Genomic DNA, 17,286 nt, shown 5'->3' with positions numbered 1-17,286 from the left:
TTACCTTTTGTTGCTCATGCAGTCATCATTCATTAATGGTTTAGCTTTTCATGAAATTAACTTGTGAGTGAATGGACAGAAGTTAAGCATGAATTCATGCATTTGACAGAACCTTTATTGTAATAATACCCATCATTTCTTAACAGACATGACTGGATCCTTTCTGGGTAGTGAGCCTGGATCCACTTTGCCAGAACCTGCTGCTGCTTCTGCCTCCCCTCTTGGCTCTTCGACGTCTGCTGCTTTACCCACAGGTGTGTACAGACAAAAATGACCATGTTCACATCCATAGTTCATGTAACTTAATAGTGACGATTGTTAATTTAGTCCTTGTCTGTCTTATCATTGTACAAACTGTATTATTTCATACAGCCTCAAGAAAAAGAGCTCATAAGAGACAGAGAGAGGAGCCACCGGAGGTGGAGCGGCAGCTTCTGGAAGCACTGCGGAACTGTCCGTCATCATCTCCACGCTCAGAGGATGAGCTCTTCCTATTGAGTTTGCTTCCCACCTTGCAGAGATTGCCACCTCAGACAAAAGAGTTTGTAAAATTTCAAATACATAAATTAATATCTGAAAGCAGCAGTGTTCTGCTTAATTTGGAAACATTGGAGGCCACAAAATAGATTTTTCTTTTGTAAACAGAGGCATCATTCTCTGCAGGGAATGAACCACACTTCCTTTTCTCCTCTCCCTCATTAGGTCCCTCACTGTTCCCTCTTTCAAGCAAGATCATTTTTATTCCTGTGTGTAAATAGTTGTATATATGTTTTTTTTTTTGTATATAGTGTTGTTTTGTAATTTAAATTTATTAATACAATTAAATGTTTTGTGAAATGTGTCAGGAATCTCGAAAACAAAACAAACTTAACCGCACTCATTTCTGGCGCCCCCCTGGATGTACAGCGCCCTTAGCATTTGCCTATACTGCCTATGCCACGGGCCAGCCCTGTTGGCGAGTCTGATAAACTTTACATAACATGCTGTGATTTAAGTTTAGTAACATAACTTTCTAATTCAAGATTTAAGATCTTTGTGTCTCAAGAATGTGTCTGTAAAATGTCAGCTTAAAACACCCACCAGGCTATTTGTTATAGCTTTTAGAATGTTGGGGTTTTCTGCTTTAAAAGTGGATTAAACAAGTTATTTAAAATTATGTTAAAATGTTTGGATTAAAAGTTTTGATCAACTTCAATTACTGAATGTCTGTGTATGTGAGAGAGATAGCAGCTTTGTTGTGTGAAGTGGAAAAGGAGGGAGAAATTTATCATGTTCTGACTGCAACAGTAAGTGGCAAAAAAAGCTTAACAAAAAAGACTTTTATTTTGGCGTTGCGTCTGACGTCATAAGGCTGCGCCGCTCCCGCACTGATTCAACAGGAGAAAGGTTTGTTTTAAAACTTTTACACAGATATTTCCGATTGATTAAAGTTTCAGGTTTTTCATCCGATACTTAATTATGTACCTGCTGTTAAAAATATTATTTTAACCCTTTAATACAATGTAGTACAATTTTACTCACAGTAATGAGGGCTATTGTTTAAACAACAGAAATGTGTGTAAGTGGTGTTTTAATAAAGGTTTAATATATTAAATAGCATAATGTCTTTTTATTTTAAGTATACATCACTACATATGAAAAATGAAGTAACTTTACTAGTTTTTTTTCAGGTTATTTGTGGCTATTGTTTCTTGATCAGACTTACCTGATTTATTTTTGTTAATGACTCTCATATAAAGAAACTGTTGAAGCAAGTGTTGAAGAGAAGTTATTTTGTTTCTGTTCATTGTTTTATTCATTTTAAATAGGACATTTTTATTGTTTTGTTAATTTTAAACAGGAACAAAGTGTCCAAATGCAGAGGAAAACTGCTGAAACAACTGATCTCCACACTGTTATAAAGATGGCGTTTATTAAAGAGGAGAGTGAAGATGTGAAGATTGAAGAAACATTCACAGTCAAACAGGAAGATCTGCAGGAACAAAAAGGTTGATTTCCATTCTTAAAGACCAACTCAGTCATTTTATCCTCATTCAGATATATTTTAATAATAAGAATACTAAATTAAGTCCTTCTTGCAGACCTGAGTGTGCTGTGTAGTTCTCCTAAATGCACATAAGCACTCATTGAAAGACAGGAATAAGTTTCTTTCTTGTGCTCATGTCTTTTGTCATTACTTTATGTATTATTAGTCTCCCATTTTCTCTACCCTCCCAAGGTTATTGCTTTTCTTGTTCTTCTACTGTTTTTGTAAAGTGTCATTGAGCACTGGCACTATATAAAATTAATCAAAAACAATAATTTAAAAAAGTTTAACTGAGCTGATGATGTTTGACCTACAGTATTCTCATAGAAGATATCTGCTATTACAGTGGTAGTTTTGGCTTAGTACTTTCCAGTTGCATATGTCACGTTGATCACAATTCCCCTTTTTTTATCAACTTCTATATGGATTTAAAGATGTTTCTAGTAGTTGTTACTAGTTCTCACAGATAGTATCTGAATTACGCCATTATTATAATAACTAATTACCAGGGCTATTGTGTTTAAAGAGAAATCTAAATTTTAGGCCATAAAAAGTTTTAAATTCACTGAAATATTGTGCTGTAGGTCTTAAATCTTTTTTTTTTAAACAAGCCTTAATTTTCCTTTGTTTATGATTTGCTACCCAATCTGGCTAAAACACATACAATCACCAACAATCCATCTCAATAAAACAGTATACTTTTTATTCAAAAAGGTCATTTTAACTCTATTTATCATAATGATTTAATTATTTTCCTTACAATAACATTTGTTTAAACATGCTCCATGTATTTACTGCTGAGCACATCGACCTGGACAGAATGATGCATAGATTTAGTTTATTATAGTTTTTAAAACTTTTAAAACATTTGTTTTTTTATTTTAAAGAAAGTTTATTTTGAGGGAAAAAAGTGTGTGGATACAAGTAAAGCTTGCTTGCTTTTTGCTAAAATATTAAAAATATTGTTTTTTTTATTATTATTTATTTATTATTGTATTAATAAATGTATTAAATTCTAATATTTTTTTGATAGGGCAAATAAAAATCTTTTTCATCTGGGCCATTTGAAAGTTTCTTTAGCCCTTTATGAGTTTAAAATTTCATTCATAATGGTCTTAAAATGTCTTAAACTCTTAAATTTAACTTGTTGACACCTGCAGAAACCCTGGTTTAAAGTATGTCAGAAAACGTGGATGCCGCCAATTTGAAATAAGCTGAATGAAATGGACACTAAAATAATTGTTCTAAAACATTGTACAGTATTCAAAACTATATGATGTTGTTGTGGGACGACGTGAGACAAAACAAACAAATTATAGTGGAACAATAACGTTTAGCATCGCACTGACTACAACTGGCCAACAAACTAGTCTAAAAATGACTTTAGCTGCTTAAGAAATAGATTACTGCATACTGATGATATGCAGAAATTTGAGTTAATAGTTCATCAGTATTGACCATATTCTTCCCATACCAGCAGGTGTCGCCATTGGAATTTATTTGCCTGACACTTGTTTTAAAGAATAAATTTTTAGATCCTAAAAACAGTGTTATACTACTTAGGCATGGGACGATATCAGTTTTCAAGGTATATCACGGTTTAAAAAAGGTCAAGGTTTTAAAACCACTAAAATATTCTGCTGTACCGTCCCTACGGTATATTTAAGTTTTTATTTTTCATTTTGTTTTAAGTTTTTCAAGGCAACATTATCTCCAGCAGAAAAGATATGTATAAAGAAATGTTTTTAAAATAAAAGAAGACAGCAGAAGTCCAGGATTCATTAGAATGATTCAATCTGACAAGTTTACTGCTATAAAATAATTTAAAAGTTTCTCAAAAAAAAAAATAAAATAAAATAAATAAATAAAAAAAAAAAATATATATATATATATATATATATATATATATATATATATATATATATATATATATATATATATATATATATATTGTGTTCAGAGGGGGGAAAGTGTTTGTTTTTTACCCAGACATTTAAAAATATATATATTTTAGAGCAGTAATCACAGTACTGTGAAACTGTGATATTTTTATTCAAGATTATCAAACCGTCAGAATCTTATACTGGCCCATGCCTAATGCTGCTTGATGTTGCAAAGTCATATTTTCTAATTTTATTATTTTTCTTTGTATGTATAGTCATGAACACACTTGTTTGTAGAGCAAGTAGCTGTTTATTATTCCTGGACATTTCTCGAAAAGGCAACTGAAGTTCTAAAACAATAGCATATGATATCAGGGCCCCATTTCTGATAGAAGGTTAAGTAAAAACTCAGAGTATGTTAACCCTGAAATGAGAAAAAACTCTGGGTTTTCAGTTTCAAAATGGCAGGTTTGTCAAACTTAAGAAAGTAGGGTAAGCCTGTTTCTGAAAGAAAGGTAACTTCAACTCTGAGTCAGTTACCGAGGTCACTTACTCTGTGAATCTAACCTGGTCAGGAGCAGGTTTTATTCTCTAAACTCCGGGTTTCTGTCGGTCTCCTCCCTTTATTTAAAGATGAAGCGGTATTTCTTGCCTTAGCCTTATGTTTCCAGCCACCTATTTTTATGTGTAGTTTGGATAGGCCATGAGCATAAAAAATCGGTTGATAGAAACTTCATGATGCACATAACTTTTGAAATATAAGCATGAAAAACATGCGCAAAACTGAGTTGGATAAACTTTTTATTCAATAAGAAAAGATAAACTTACGAAAACTACGTAAGCACTTTTACTGAACAAATGTCACTATCCACATTAAAAAGATTTTGTTATAAGATCATATGATGATGAAAATGTGTGCAAATGGACAAACCAGCAGGCTGACCACACTATAAAACATCTGAAATGTTGTTTTGCCTTCACCGTTTTAGTATTAATGTTATTATATTATTAATGATCTCCAGTGTGGGGTTATTGCTGTGTATCTTTAGGTTGGCATTGGCTATACAACGCCACTAGAGGGAGCTATAAGTACACAAAAGGTCCAGCTGGATGTATGTATGTTATGTTATTTGGAAATTGCCAGTAAGGCAACATTTTAGGCAACATTGATGGATCTGGCAACCCATGGATGGTAGACATAGACATTAGTCAAAAACAAGTGTCATTTAAGATACAGGGGTCGATGTCACTGTCGTTCCAGAAAAAAAATATTAAGAGACATTATAAGGAGAAACTACCTGCCCTTGGACATGTGACATGGCCGTTACTTGGGCCAGGGCAAGTTGCTTTGGATGTAGTGGGAGTTGGCAGGCTTCTCTTTAAAGAGGTGGAAAACACTCAGAGGACGATGTGTATGTAATTAGAAATTTGCACACTGCCCTTCTGGGCCGACCGGCGATTACAAAGCTTGGGCTGGTGGCACGATTAGACAGCATTGACATTAAAACACTAAAGCTAAGCTACCCAAAATTGTGCAGTGGTTTAGGAGAAGTACAACAACCATATGTGATCAGTGTGAAACCAGGAGCCACTCCATTCTCATTCAAACTCTGAGACAAATCCCACTACCTCTAATAAGAAATGTAAAGAGGAGCTGTATCAGATGGAGACGTTGGGTTTAATTAGCAGAGTGGAGGAGCCAACCGACTGGTGTGCTGGGATGGTTGTGGTCCCGAAAATGTCAGGTGCAGTTAGAATATGTGTAGACCTCTCCAAGTTAAATTATATTGGGAGCTGGTAAAGCGCAAAGTGGATTTTCTTAGAACACATAATTTCAGCCAAAGGAATTAGTCCTGACCCAATAAAGACGGAAGCTATTAGAAACATGACAGCCCTCTAATGTAAGCAAATTAAGGAGCTTCCTGGGAACGGTAAATCAGCTAGGAAGGTCCATTCCCCAACGGGCTGAGAAAGACAAAGCTCTTCGCGATCTGCTGTTGAAAAAGAACTGTTGGTTTTGGGGCACAGAGCAGGCTAAAGCACTTCAAACTCTGAAAGATGCATTGTCGTCTGCACTTGTTTTAGCGATTTATGACAAACAGAGACTGCAAAGTGTCAGCTGATGCTTCGTCCTATGGACTAGGGGCCGTCCTAATGCAGAGGTGGCAAGAAGGATGGAAGCCTATACCATAGGCATCACGATCTGCCACCCGGACCAAGCAGAGGTATGCACAAGTGGAAAAAGAGGCATTGGGTCTCACATGGGCGTGTGAAAGATTCAGAGACTTTCTTATTGGCAAGCATTTTGAAATGGAGACCGATCAAAGGCCATTACTGAGTCTCTTGGGATCACAAGCTCTGGATGCTCTTCCCTCTCGTATCCAAAGATTTAAATGTGGCTGATGCAATACTCCTACTCCATTGTTCATGTGCCAGGAAAGAGCTTCATGCTGGAAAACAAAACATACCTGTTGGTGGTGACTACTACTCCAGATATGTGGAATTAGCCCAGTTGTCACCTACCAGTTCTACTGATGTCATGATCACTTGAAGTCCATATAGCGGTAATTTAAATGTTAACTGGAGGGTGACATTAACATTTGTGTAGTCTTTGACAGCCCAGTTTGCTGTCGTAATTGCTTTCATTTTAATATCTTTCTTTAAAATATCATTGTTTTTGGAAAAATGGTGACATTTAATCACGAAGGCGCGCAGTGTTCATCCACTGGTTTGCTGCGTAGAGTGCGGTGTGCCCAGTCCAGAAGTGGAGTCTTCTTGAGGTTCAGGGTATCTTTCAAGAGACCGGCTACAAATTCCGTCACCCGTCTGCCGTGCTCCTGCCCTTCTTTAACTCCTGTAATGCAGAGATTTGAGCGGCGAGACCTCTCCTCAAGATCCTCGATTTGGTCTCTCAGCACATCCAGCTACTTTTTCACGATACTAAACGATTTTTCCAGGGTAGTAAGAGAGTCAGAGAATCTACCCAACAAAGACTCCAGACCAGGCTTTCGCTCTTCCGCTGCTTCCACTCTTGCATTAATGTGCTCCACAGCATTGCGTAACTCTGTCCAAAGCTGGTCAATTTGTTTGCAAGTTCATTTGACTGTGCAACGGCCTTTTCTTCAATTTTAACATTCAAATCAATTTTTAGTGCATCAATAGCTTGAAGGACCGCACTGTTATCACTCGCTGGAGCCATCTCCGCTCCAACCGGAAATCCAAAACAAACAATATAACAATAATCACAATGAAACACAAAACCCTCAGCACTTTTAACTCAAATGAAGGTGAAAGAAAAAACTTCAAATCATTTCAGGCCAGCAGATCCGGGAAAAAATAATAATGACAATATAAGTACGGGAAGAAAAAAGAAGAGAAATAAATTTAATGAAAATTTGGGCAAAGAAAACAAAAACTTTTGCTTCTTACTCACGGAGCGGAGGGTTCAAGGGAAATGAGAGGAGAATGGCGAATGTGGAGGTGTGGATGTGAAGGTTGCAGGCGTCGGCGAACCCAGCCGGAACATGCATGATTACGTGCTGTCATGGCTTTGCAATAAAAAAGTGTTATAATAGAGGCCAATACAGAAAAAAACGGCCATGAATATAACAAAAAGGGAGTAAATTTTTCTCAGAGTGTTGTAGATGTGGTTTCTGAAAGTTTATGAAAATTAATAATCAATAATAATGAGTTATTAATATTCCGGCTTAATCTTCTGTCATTTGTTTAAACAAATATATAATTGTATATGAATCCGCCCGCTCGGCCGAGCAGACTTTCAGATTATAAATATTAATTATCAACATCAACGAATTATTATTAATTATTGACATTCTGGATTAACTTATTGTTAATTTGACCAAATAAATATAATTAGACCTCGCCCGAGCAGACTCTGTAATGATATATTTATTTAGAGAGGGAATTATTGCTACTCCTTGTGAAGTAGATTAATCATTCAGAAGTTTTGATCAACTTTATAGCAGCTGTAGGGAATCTATCGTTTCAGTGACTTTTTCTGTGAGGCAAACAATACAATCCATTTGATTATAATAGGGTTTATTGACTAGTCTGACATATAACCCACATAGCAAAATTTCTCTGGCCCAGCTCTGGCCCACACAATCAGGTTTTGCTTGGCCCACATGCTGCAGTGAATTACGGTACATGACTGGACCAAATCTGGCTTCCAGACAAGGGCCAAACACAGACCATATCTGGGCCAAGTCTCAGCCAAGTTAATAACTCATAACTGGGCCTGAACTGGGCCAGATAGGTTGATGTGTCACGATTGCAATGAAATTGATAAACCCATGGAGTGATGCGCTTTAGGCACACTATGGGCACGCTTTTTCTCAAAGTGACCTGATTGGTCAAATTTTTTTTCTTTACTCAAAAATGATTTTAGTGTATTTTAAATGTGGGTCAAGACTGGCCAAACTCACATGGCCCACTTATCAAATTTTTAAATCTGGGCCAAATACTACGTTTTACATCTGGCCCAAATCTTGTGTGCCGCCTTAAAAACGGTGCCACCTCTGCCAAACCCGGGCCATGTTTGGCCCACATGCTTTATGCCAGTGCCGGATGAATGCCTGCTGTGCCAGCTTTTTGCCAAATCTGGGCCAGAATTCTTTGCTACTAGGGAACGAACAAGCATAAAATATAGAACAAATGTATACTGCATGTAGGTATATACGGGTCTATAAAACAGATGTCACGATTGTGGATCTGTCTGTTCTTCTATGATGTGTCTGCGTGTGTGTATGTGTGTGTGTGTACGGTGTGGTGCGTTATGCGTTTTACGTATATGCGTGTATGAGTGTGTGTGTTGGGTGTCTCTGTGTCTGTGTTAGAGTCGCGTTGCTGTCAGTTGTGTTTACCTTATCAGCTGGGTGGTCACGTGTACGCTGTCACCAGCCTTGCCGTGCGCAGCACCGCTCAGCTGTAATCAGTGGACCACAGGTGCAGCGCATTACCGCGCCTATATATGTTCAGCGTTTCTGTCTCACAGTGTCAGTTCGTTTTCTTCACGTCTGTTTGTCTGTGTCCTGTCAGGTTCCGGTCGCTGAGTTCTGGTCGTGTGTCGCGGGGAGAGCTCTGTGTTTGGACTCTTGTACCTTTCTGTTGGCGGCTCTCTGATCTTGTTCTTCAGTGCTCCCTGTTCGATTTACATTTCCTGCTGCTCGCTTGACTCACTCATCATCTTCCTGCGTTCTTCCTTCTGTCATTCTGTCTGAGTCAATAAATAATTATTTTACTTGCAATTGGGTCTCCCTGTATTTCGTGACAACAGAAAAGTGAGGAAATAGAGAGTTCAGATAAAGAGTGGCAAATCTACCTCAGTTTCACACACTATTAAGGATCACCAAGATTGTAAAAACACTTTTTTGATAAAGAGGCACAGCTTATTCGCATTACTAAAGTACCTGGAGTTTAGGATTTCTCGGTCTCTCTCTCTGCAAGTTTCTTCCGATGTGCTGGAATTCCTTTGATGTCCTTTCTTGATGCGTGGAGTTTGCAATGCAGTTCGGAGGATACGCGATCACAACTTAAACTGAGTTTTACTTTGCCGGAAAAATAAGAAAATGTGGGCTCGGATGAGCCACGCGGTCAGAGAAAAATGTGGTCTGCCCCCATTAAAAGAGGGTGCACCTCTCGAAAGCTGGGTTTTTAAACTTTGGTCTGGCCACAACCCCTTTTCCCAACAACTGACCAACAGTCTCCTGGCAAAGTTTGAGCGGGAGTTTTTCTTTGTCTCTGGCCCGCTAATATGCAAAATAAGAGTACGCCCGAAAGCATGTGGAGAGACATTACATCAGAGCATTAATTAATGTAAGCCGTGGTGATTATGATCATGCGCTACGCATCATGTGTTGTAAAATGGCAGGAGGAACATTTTGATACTAAACACTAAAGTGTTAAGAAGTGCATCAACAGACTTTGGGTGTACTTACACTATACTATCCGAACCGTGCCCAGGCCCGTTTCTCAGATCGTTTGAGAAGTGCGAGTGTGCTGAATCGGGCTCAGGAACGGTTCACTTTGCCGGCCCTGGCCCGGTTGGAAGAGGTGGGCATGAGCGTGGTTTACTTGGGCTTGTAGTATGAGTGCAAAACGTGCCAAAGCCCGAAACTGAAAGCAGGACGTGAGTTTTAAGGGACTGTTTCATATGGATCTATTAATCAATCTTACTGTTCAATGAACACAAACTGCCGTAGTTTTATAAAGACACAAACACCTCACTGCACGACAGCTGCGCACCTTCAGCAAACCTCCTCATTCCTGCACCACGAGGGCTTTAAGATTGTTTATGAGCGCCAAAAGTGGTGGATCTGTTCGGCAAAATATCTGACAGCTTGTCATCGCATCCCTAAGGACTGTTTAGCGAAATATTTGACTGCATGTCACTGCATAACAAACGACTAAAACGAAATAACTAGAGAATTCTCCACTGTGCTGAGCGAGAGCGCTTCTCTACTGAACAACGCAGCGCAGCATCAATGACGTAAGCGTGCCTAGGCCTGATTGTGGTGTAAGTGCGGGCCATCAAGGGAGACGGGAGGGGGGACAAGCATGCCTTGGCCTGGTTCGAGGCAACTGTACATAGTGTGAGTATGGCCTATGTGGCACCAGGAGTCATAAGCCCACGCAGAGGAGACTCAGACCCCTTTATAAAATCAATACGTAATTTTTATCTACGGACTGTACGTTACAGTGTACTGAATTTTTTAATTTTTTTTATTTCAAAGCTTTTTTTCAGAATACGTCAAAAAATGGATGTCCCCAAATATCAGTTAATTTGCTGAAACACAGAAGGATTTTTTTTCAAATAAACCTTAAAATCACCCTAGACTAGATTAAAATGACCCAACAACACACAAGGGGAAAGGTACGTGCACATTCCAGCCTTTATGCAGATGCTGTACAGGTATGTCTCATGTCTGCAAGGCAAAAATTCAGCTGTTACCCCAGAACTTTTTTTCTGATGTGTTTACCAGTCAGGCACATAAACAAGTATTCATATACTTGAATATATATGAATAAATACAAAAATAAATAGTGAATATACACGAATATTAATAGGCCATTAACAGCTTTTTTTCTTTGTCTTATCAATATGACCAAAATTACTTTTATGAGAAACTCTCATAACTATGTGGACTGACACAGTTTTAATTTACTATAACTTCTATGTTAAGCGGCTTTGACACAATTTACGTTGTAAAAGCACTAGATATATAAAGATGAATTGAATTCCATCTGCTTTAATATGTACAGGTTAATGGATTTAACAAAATATGATCTGATTTATTTTACTTTTAATGTGCATCAAAATTACAGTGTGTAGCCAATGTTTCCAGTGTCTTTTCACTTTTCAGCTTTTGATGAGAGTTTTTAAGACTTAATAAAAACTAATGTTTTATTTATTTATTTATTTCAGACCTAATTGAACAGAATGAGGGGAGTAAAGAGGAGGAACATCATGTCAAAACTGAGGAAAAAACTCATTTACAGACTGATGATATTTTGAAAAGGAAAGACAAGAATCGATTCACCTGCACTCAGTGTGGAAGGCGTTTGGCAAACAAAAGCAAACTTAAGATTCACATGAGGATTCACACTGGAGAGAGACCATTCACATGCATTCAGTGTGGGAAGAGTTTCATCCGTTCATCATCCCTTAATGTACACATGATGAGCCACACTGGAGAGAAACCATTCTCTTGCACTCAGTGTGGAAAGAGTTTAGCAAGCAAAAGCAAACTTAAAATTCACATGAGGATTCACACTGGAGAGAGACCATTCACATGCACTCAGTGTGGGAAGAGTTTCAGCCAATCATCATCCCTTAATCAACACATGAGGATCCACACTGGAGAGAAACCATTCACATGCACTCAGTGTGAAAAGAGCTTCAGCCAATCATCACACCTTAATGAACACATGATGATTCACACTGGAAAGAAACCATTTACATGCACTCAGTGTAGGAAGAATTTTTATTGCTCATCACACCTTAATAAACACATGAGGATCCACACTGGAGAGAAACCATTCACTTGCACTCAGTGTGGTAAGAGTTTCAGCCGATCATCATCCCTTAATCTACACATGAGGATCCACACTGGAGTGAAACCCTTCACATGCACTCGGTGTGGGAAGAGTTTTAACTGCTCATCCTCCCTTAATCTACACATGAGGATCCACACTGGAGAGAAACCCTTCACATGCACTCGGTGTGGGAAGAGTTTTAACTGCTCATCCTCCCTTAATCGACACATGAGGATCCACACTGGAGAGAAACCATTCACTTGCACTCAGTGTGAAAAGAGCTTCAGCCAATCATCACACCTTAATGAACACATGATGATTCACACTGGAAGGAAACCATTTACATGCACTCAGTGTAGGAAGAATTTTTACTGCTCATCATACCTTAATAAACACATGAGGATCCACACTAGAGAGAAACCATTCACTTGCACTTAAGCTGCGGTCACACTGGACTTTTATGCCCATAGACTTCCACACTGGAGAGAAACCATTCACATGTACTTAGTGTGGGAAAAGCTTAAACCAATCAGAAAACCTTAATAAACACATGAAGGTCCACTCTGGTGTGAAAGAGTATATGTGCTTTGAGTGTGAGAAGACTTTTATTTCAGCTCCAAAAACTGCACCAAGCGATTCATACTGGAGAGACCGTACAATTGTTCAAACTGTGACAAGAGGTTTAATCAGTTAACACATCTGAAAACACAAAAGAGGATTCACACTGGAGAGAAACGTACAGATCTGATCAGTGTCTACAGAGTTTCGCTCATTCGCAGCAGCTTAAAAAACACATGGACAAAAAGTTGCACACATGACATGAATGCAGCAAAACATTTTCTCACAGGATGTTTCATGTCTGAATAATGTTTGAAAAGGCTGAGTAACGGTATACTGTTTTCCTACACTGCAGTAGGTGGGGTTGTAAATGTGTCGCGCTCCTCGCATTTATGTAAACAATGATGGCAGCTGAGAGAAGAACAGTTTCATAAACATCTGGCAAACAGCACCTCTGCGGCTTGAAATCTCATCTGTTATCCACTCTCCAGTGTGTTCATGTAGCTAGTGTTGTGTTAGATGATGTTATCTGTCTGATTCCCTGAATGAGAAATCCAGGTTGGAGTATGTGGTAAATCGTGATTGGATGCCTGCATTGCTCATCAATGGATATACAAAAGTTGTTGTGTTAGCTACTCAGGAGTCCTCATGTCAAGACCTCCCATCTCATTGATTCTTTAACCTTATGGTTTTGTTTTGCATTACTTATATCATGTAGTTAAAGTGTTGTTGTGATTATATCCTAAGTTCTTTATCTTCATTAGTATCCCTAGACATTTGTTGGTTGCATTGATTGATTGTTCTATGAGTTACATTTTATAATAAATCATTTGCATTCAGGTTATTTTGTTGGCTCATCTCTCTTTTGTGCTGCGACTCAAACAAGCGGGTCATAACACTTTGTAAAATGTGTCCGGTTGTATCCGAGATCTTGTCCTTTCAGTCATGACCATGGGTGACAGTAGGTACTTAGATTACCTTTCGTCTCAGCTCCTTCACCACAACAGACAATCACATTAACTCCATTACCAGCCGGCAGCTAGCTCTCTACAACTCTCACATGGCTGCCCACTGAAGCTAAGCAGGCCTGTGCCCGGTCAGTACCTGAATGGGAGACCACATGGGAAAGCTAGGTTGCTGCCGGAAGTAGTGTTAGTGAGGCCAGCAGGGGGCGCCCAACCTTTGGTCTGTGTGTTTGAGTGATAGGGATGCTATACTGCTCAGTGAGCACCGTCTTAAGATGTTAACGTGTGGTTGTTAAAAATGTAAAAAAAGAGTAGGGGTCTCTGTCCATCATGGCATCCATTCAATTGGCTTCATCATGTGTGGGCTGGTGCAAAATGGCTGCTGTCGTGTCATCCAGGTGGATGCTACACACTGGTGAAGTGGTGGAGGAGAACCCCCCCATTGTGTAAAGTGCTTTGAGTGCCCAGAAAAGTGCTATATAAATGTAAGGAATTATTATTATTATTACTGCTGCCGCTGCACTGATCCATCTTTTAATCTAACGTTAGAGACAGTGGATGTTACGGCCCTAGACTCCCATATGGGGGGTTGCCAAACACAACGTGTGTATTACTGCTTGTCAGCGCCAACCACCTATTGTGCAGTTCTGTGCACCGGAGGCCTCTTCGGTTACTGAAACAGCTTTACCGATCAATAACAAAGAAGTTTCTACATTAGAAGAATGACATTTTCTTCTTTTTCCTGTTTTACGGTGGTCGATAACAAAGTTTTTGATGCGTTACTGCCACCTCTTGCTCTTGTTGGTGATGTAGCCACACAATCATTGGGCTGACACGAGAAACTTGCTTGATTAAAAGATGACAGAGAGATTAGATTAGGGTGTAATTCATTAATGAAAAGTTGTAAAATATATACAATATAATGCTAATTGCAGAGTATTTCCCTTTACTATAAATAAAATAACTATGGTATTTTATTTGTGTAACACCTAGTTTTTTGGATTTTTAGTTTTTGCTGTTATATAACATAATTTGTTTCTGTTTGGTACAACATAATATTTACAGTAAATAACTAAACTAAATTATTTTTCATTGACAGTTTTATTGATCACTAAGATATGATTGACTTGGATTTAAGTTGCTTCGATTTAAATATGAATATTGTAAAATTAGCTTGGATGTAGCTACACTACTTTTGCCAAGGATTTTTTAGCTTAGCTTGCTACATTTCCAAGAGGTAAGCTTTTAGTCTAGTTAAGCTGGCAATCTGGCTTTAAAAAAAGGCCATTCAACTGAGACTGCCCTGCTCTCGGTCGTGGAGGATCTCAGACTGGCTAAAGCAGACTCTAAATCATCAGTCCTCATCTTGCTGGATTTGTCAGCTGCTTTTGACACTGTAAACCACCAGATCCTGCTATCTACGCTCGAGTCACTGGGCGTTGCGGGCACTGTTATACAATGGTTCAAATCTTACCTTTCTGACAGGTCATTCAGGGTGTCTTGGAGGGGAGAGGTGTCCAACCTACAGCATCTAAACAGTGGGGTATCTCAAGGCTCTGTTCTTGGGCCACTTCTCTTCTCCATCTACACAACATCTTTAGGACCAGTCATCCAGAAACATGGATTTTCCTACCACTGCTATGCTGATGATACCCAGCTATACCTCTCTTTTCACCCTGATGATTCCTCGGTTCCAGCTCGCATTTTCAGCCACCCACCTGAATGTTTGGCCACAAAATACACCAAACTGGATTTCAAAGAAACCCAGCAGATGTTTTCTGTTAATCACATCTTCATGGTGCTCATTTAAGTTTGTTTGGTCTTGTCCAGTACTGCCTCAGGGGACAGTTTTCTGTATGACTTTCCTTTGTTAGCTTCCTTTACTTTTGTTGCCTCTATCTGTCAGATTTAGGCTGCCATCAATAAAATAATTACATCATTAATAACAATGTTTGTCCTAGTTGAGACAGTGAATAAGTTAAATTTTATTTTATCTCTTTTGTAATGTAATAATGTACATGTAACGTAATTGTTTTTGAAGACAACATTTTCATTTCCAAAAAGAAAATATTTTCTACATTTTGAAAACTACTGTTTTGTTACATGTAAAAGCAGTGCATTCAAACTATTACTTTTGTATAGCATGTCTTTATTGAGTATTGAACCCAAAACTTACCCTAGACAGGCTTAGGGAAAAAAAATAATAATAGTAATAAAAAAATGCAAATAAATAAATAAAATAATAAATTACACATATACATAAAAAATATAATAAATAAAAATAAAATCAAGCACCAATAAACATCCCACAACTTCAGACTTCCGAAGCTTCTTCAATATCTCCGTTTTTTACAAAGTTCAAAAACACCTCCCAGATGTCACAAAATTCAGTGGATTTTTTCCTTATTATATATGTGAGCTTTTCAAGAGCCAAGCATGTTATAAGGTTTCTCAACCAAAATCCAATGGAGGGGCGATTAACTTTTTTCCAGCATAAAGCAATACAACGCCTTGCTTGTATTAAACATAAATCAATCAATTTTCTTTCTTTAGTAGACAAGGCACAACTGTCTTCATACATATTCAATATATCAAACTATTTCTTTAAATTGAAGTTACTTATATTTTAGTCTGTTAGTAATTTAATCTATGTCTGCGAAATAGAAAATTAAAGAAGATTATTAATGTTAACTTTGTTAATGGATTATAATTAGGGATGAATTAATGCGTGTGCATTATTATATTATTGGTTTATTATTGAAGATGCATTAATGTGTGACCCTTATATTATCGCTTTATTATTAGTGATGAATTAATGTTTGAGCATTATTCTATTATTGGTTTATTATTAGTGATGCATTCATGCGTGATCCATATTGTTTTTTTGCTTTGTGATTGATTTATTAGATTAGTTTATGATTAGTGATGTAGTCATATGTGAGCGTTATTATAATATTTGTTTATAATCAGTGACTGATGAAATGAGCCTTATATTTATTATAAGTGAGTGATTCATTGATGTGTTAGAATAATGCACGGGCATTATTGTAACTATGGTAGTAAATAATAATATAAAGTGTTGTAATGTATAATAACTGCATTAAAATGTTTGTAGTAAAACTTTAAAGAGTGCTTGGTCGGCTAAGTTAATCTTACCAAATAACGTTATATAACATCTATAACAATCATATAATAATCGTGTTGTAGTAATTAATGTTACTGTAATGGTTATTCATTTAAACCAACTTGTTATAAAAATGCTTAGTTTGCAATTGTTGTCCGAATTAATCTGCAACGAAATCTGTACACTACAAATCTTGAATGGTATAAGGGCTCTGATTGGCCATAGCGTTCATTGTAACTCGGAACATGATTGGCTGCCGTAACCAAGAATAGGGTGAATCTTGGTTCCAGCTCGGGACGTGTTTGGCCAGCGTAACCATGAATTAAAAAAAAATCTTGGTTCCAACTCGGAACGTGATTGGCCGGTGTAGCCAAGAATAACCACGACTTACAGGTGCCAGTATGCGCCACTGGCCCAGTCTGCACTGTGTGGCATATTTGCTGACATATAACAGAGACTGAAACATTGCTCACACTTGTCTGAGGTGGTCATTTTGACTGCAATCTTGTTTTAGGTTGGCACTTTGTTTTTGAATATTGTCTGCTTTTCAAATGCGTATTTGTGCTGCAGTAGAACGCCTTAGCCTCACAGCAAACATTTTGGTCTACAAGCTGTCAATGCCGTCTTCCCAGGAGAGTGGCTGTACTGGTTTCTTCTGGAAGTCCTGAGGGATGT

The 17,286-nt window shown here is 37.9% G+C and overlaps 2 protein-coding genes across 3 annotated transcripts in view; one reads left to right on the top strand and one right to left on the bottom strand.

The window, feature by feature from the left end:
* LOC137490924 (uncharacterized) overlaps positions 1-17,286 on the bottom strand; it is a 671,652-nt gene that overhangs the window by 29,583 nt on the left and 624,783 nt on the right. The window lies entirely within an intron of this gene.
* On the top strand, positions 1,334-13,366 carry LOC110439473 (uncharacterized). Of its 2 annotated transcripts, none has more exons than XM_087248990.2 (3): positions 1,334-1,386; positions 1,841-1,988; positions 11,354-13,366. In XM_087248990.2, the coding sequence occupies exons 2-3, from the start codon at positions 1,856-1,858 to the stop codon at positions 12,400-12,402; spliced, it is 1,182 nt and encodes a 393-aa protein (XP_087105116.1). In that variant the 5' UTR covers positions 1,334-1,386; positions 1,841-1,855; the 3' UTR covers positions 12,403-13,366. The 2 variants fall into 2 exon arrangements, with proteins under 2 accessions (XP_087105116.1, XP_087105115.1); XM_087248989.2 differs by having other exon boundaries at positions 1,334-1,558.

This window comes from Danio rerio, chromosome 4 (genome assembly GCF_052040795.2).
Source record: "Danio rerio strain M-AB ecotype USA chromosome 4, GRCz13ab, whole genome shotgun sequence".
In the NCBI taxonomy this organism is placed as follows: Eukaryota; Metazoa; Chordata; class Actinopteri; order Cypriniformes; family Danionidae; genus Danio; species Danio rerio.
The sequence above is the reverse complement of the archived record's forward strand: the minus strand, read 5'-3'. Positions and strand labels throughout refer to the sequence as shown.

Bases quoted from the DNA above. Each gene is read 5' to 3' on its own strand.
- LOC110439473 (XM_087248989.2), top strand. The intron at 1,989-11,353 runs GTTGATTTCCAT...TATTTATTTCAG, and splicing joins AGATCTGCAGGAACAAAAAG to ACCTAATTGAACAGAATGAG.